The sequence below is a fragment of the Pangasianodon hypophthalmus genome, chromosome 15 (assembly GCF_027358585.1).
Source record: "Pangasianodon hypophthalmus isolate fPanHyp1 chromosome 15, fPanHyp1.pri, whole genome shotgun sequence".
Lineage (NCBI taxonomy): Eukaryota > Metazoa > Chordata > Actinopteri > Siluriformes > Pangasiidae > Pangasianodon > Pangasianodon hypophthalmus.
The window spans coordinates 24,806,521-24,809,020 of NC_069724.1; the positions used below are offsets into that span (position 1 = coordinate 24,806,521).

The 2,500-nt window shown below is 36.6% G+C and overlaps 1 protein-coding gene across 1 annotated transcript in view; it reads left to right on the forward strand.

Annotated features, from left to right (window-relative positions):
• stk10 (serine/threonine kinase 10) overlaps positions 1 to 2,500 on the forward strand; it is a 56,950-nt gene that overhangs the window by 54 nt on the left and 54,396 nt on the right. The window contains exon 1 of the mRNA XM_034311326.2: positions 1 to 498. This exon is cut by the window's left edge and continues 54 nt beyond it. Coding sequence (XP_034167217.2) covers positions 352 to 498 — 147 coding nt within the window. The 5' untranslated portion in view covers positions 1 to 351. The remainder of the gene's footprint in view (positions 499 to 2,500) is intronic.

Below are 2,500 nucleotides of genomic sequence, written 5' to 3' on the forward strand. Positions count from 1 at the left end.
CAGGATGACTCCGTTAGCATTTTAGCTAATTTCTTCTCGAATAAACGCTGTGTTTAATTTCTCTCTTTTTTTATAGTTACAAATACATTTTTATTTATAGTTTTTCAAACTTCCGTCAGCGACGATGAAGTTTGCTGTCACACAGTGGAATATCGGATAACGCGAGTTTTGTGACTTGTGATTTTTGTTTTTTTTATTTTTTTTTTTGAGGGAGAAAAAAATTTACCTCACAAACACACACGCGTGCACGCGCACCAACACACGCGCGCTGGCAAACTAGCTAGCTATCTCTGTAGTCATTAAAACGCGTAAATTGTTGGATTTTTTTAATCGTATTTTTTTTAATTCAACATGTCGTTGTTCGGCAAAATCTTCCGTCTTCCGACTGACAAGAAGAAAGTGAAGCAGTACGAACATGTCCATCGGAACGTGAACCCGGCTGAAGTGTGGGAGATTGTGGGAGAACTGGGCGATGGAGCTTTCGGCAAAGTTTATAAGGTGAGTTTAGTTTAAAATTAACCTGTTATTTGGGTGAACAGATGAGGAAAGAGTGTTTTTTTCCCCGCACACGCCATCCAAACCAGTCCAACTGCATCGGTGTTGTCATGAAACCTGTCAAAATATGATCACAATGCGTCTGAGCGGTTTGGACAGAAACATCATATCGCGATACTTAGATTTCACGGTACGTTAGGTACAGATCTCGCGATATTTCCAGTATGAACGCACCTTACATTCAAAATTGGCATGTAAGCTTTGTGTTTAATGGATGATAATTATTTTATGCTTAGATTTTATACATTTAATATAATAATAGACCAGGTGCTGCAGTGTTGTTGGAGTTTTTAAACCTTAGACTTGCCCTATAACACTTTATTACACACACACACACACAGACACACACCTGTCTTCTTAGGCATGTTGTTCTAATCACCTGAATAGCTTCAGCGTGCCGTCACGCTCGAGTCATGACAAGGTGTTGATTAATTTTCTATAACAACAGCTCTGACAGTAGTGCAGCTGCAAATCACAGGTTTATATGAATACGTTATCGTTTCTATAGTAACAGCTCATTCACAGGGATTTGTACGACGGACGCTGCACTGATAATAATGATGGAAACACTGTGAAGTAAGGAGATGTTTATTCAACATTTATGGAAGGAGTCTCCAGTGTCAGTGCTTTGTAACAGTCAGCGGTGAAGCTGTAACTTTTAGGTTTCTGAAATCTTCACAGAGGAGTTTACGCTTCTTAGCTTTTAGTATTTTTTTTTTTTTACGTTTATAGGAACGACTATTTATAGCTGCTGTAACGTAAGTGACAACAGGAACTAACCTGTAAGTTTACATTAAATGTAACTATAAACAAGTATGATGTGTCTATTATTAGAAGAAAATTGAGATGGTTGGTAAGTTGCTGTGGTGTAAGAGGAATAAAACAGGAAAAGGAAAAGTATTTCAGCGTATATCTAGACAGGCTTAATGATACGTTTTAGCGTAACGTTACGTTTTAGCTTTACCCGTGATGCTAGCTCCTCGCTAGTCAAGACTGGAGTGTGAGCTGACTCGGAGCGGAGGCGAAACACGACGTGACGCGACGTGATTGTTTATATTTTCTATAAACCGTTACGCATCGTAGACTCCACATAGACTCCACTTCCTCTCGTCTTTCCTGTTGGTTTTCTCGTTTTGATTAATGTGTTTATTTTTCAGTATCATTCTGGTATTGAGACTCGCGATACTCCACCTGGTATCGTCACTGAAGGAAATATTTTTAGATTCGGAGTCACCGTAAGTCCATCATTCCCCAAACCTGCGTGACATGCTAACTCGCTAAGCAGTCAGTCATCAGGAAAACGTCCCGCGAACACGGAAAATTCTACAATTTGTCTTTTTGCTTAACTAATGTTCAATAATAATAATAATAATAATAATAATAATAAACTTTATTTTATATAGCGCCTTTAAAAAGGTCTCTCAAGGCACTTTACATAGGAGTATATAACAATAACAATAATAGTAATAACAATAATTTAATAACAAAACAAAGTAATCAAATAAAAGCAATCCTAAAAAAAAATAGGTTTTAATTGGAGATGTAAACATACTAGCAATAAACGTTTTGGGACTGAATGCTAGGACACATTAGCAAGAAAACAAAATTTAACTGCTAAGCTAAATTATAAAACTTAACTGCCTAGCTAATTTAACTAGCTAAATCGCAAAACCTAATTAGTTAATTTACTAAATTTAACTATCTAGTTAACTATCTAGATTCATTGTAACGTAGCAGGTTAGACGCCTCGTCCTGTAAGAATCGGTGACTCCAGCTCTAAAAACCAACCTCTTAATGAGAAAAAAATTTCTCGTATCGCATTATTTATCAGGTTATCTCATATCGCATTATTTATCAGGTTATCTCATATCGCATTATTTATCAGGTTATCTCGTATCGCATTATTTAACAGGTTATCTCATATCGCATTATTTATCAGGTTATC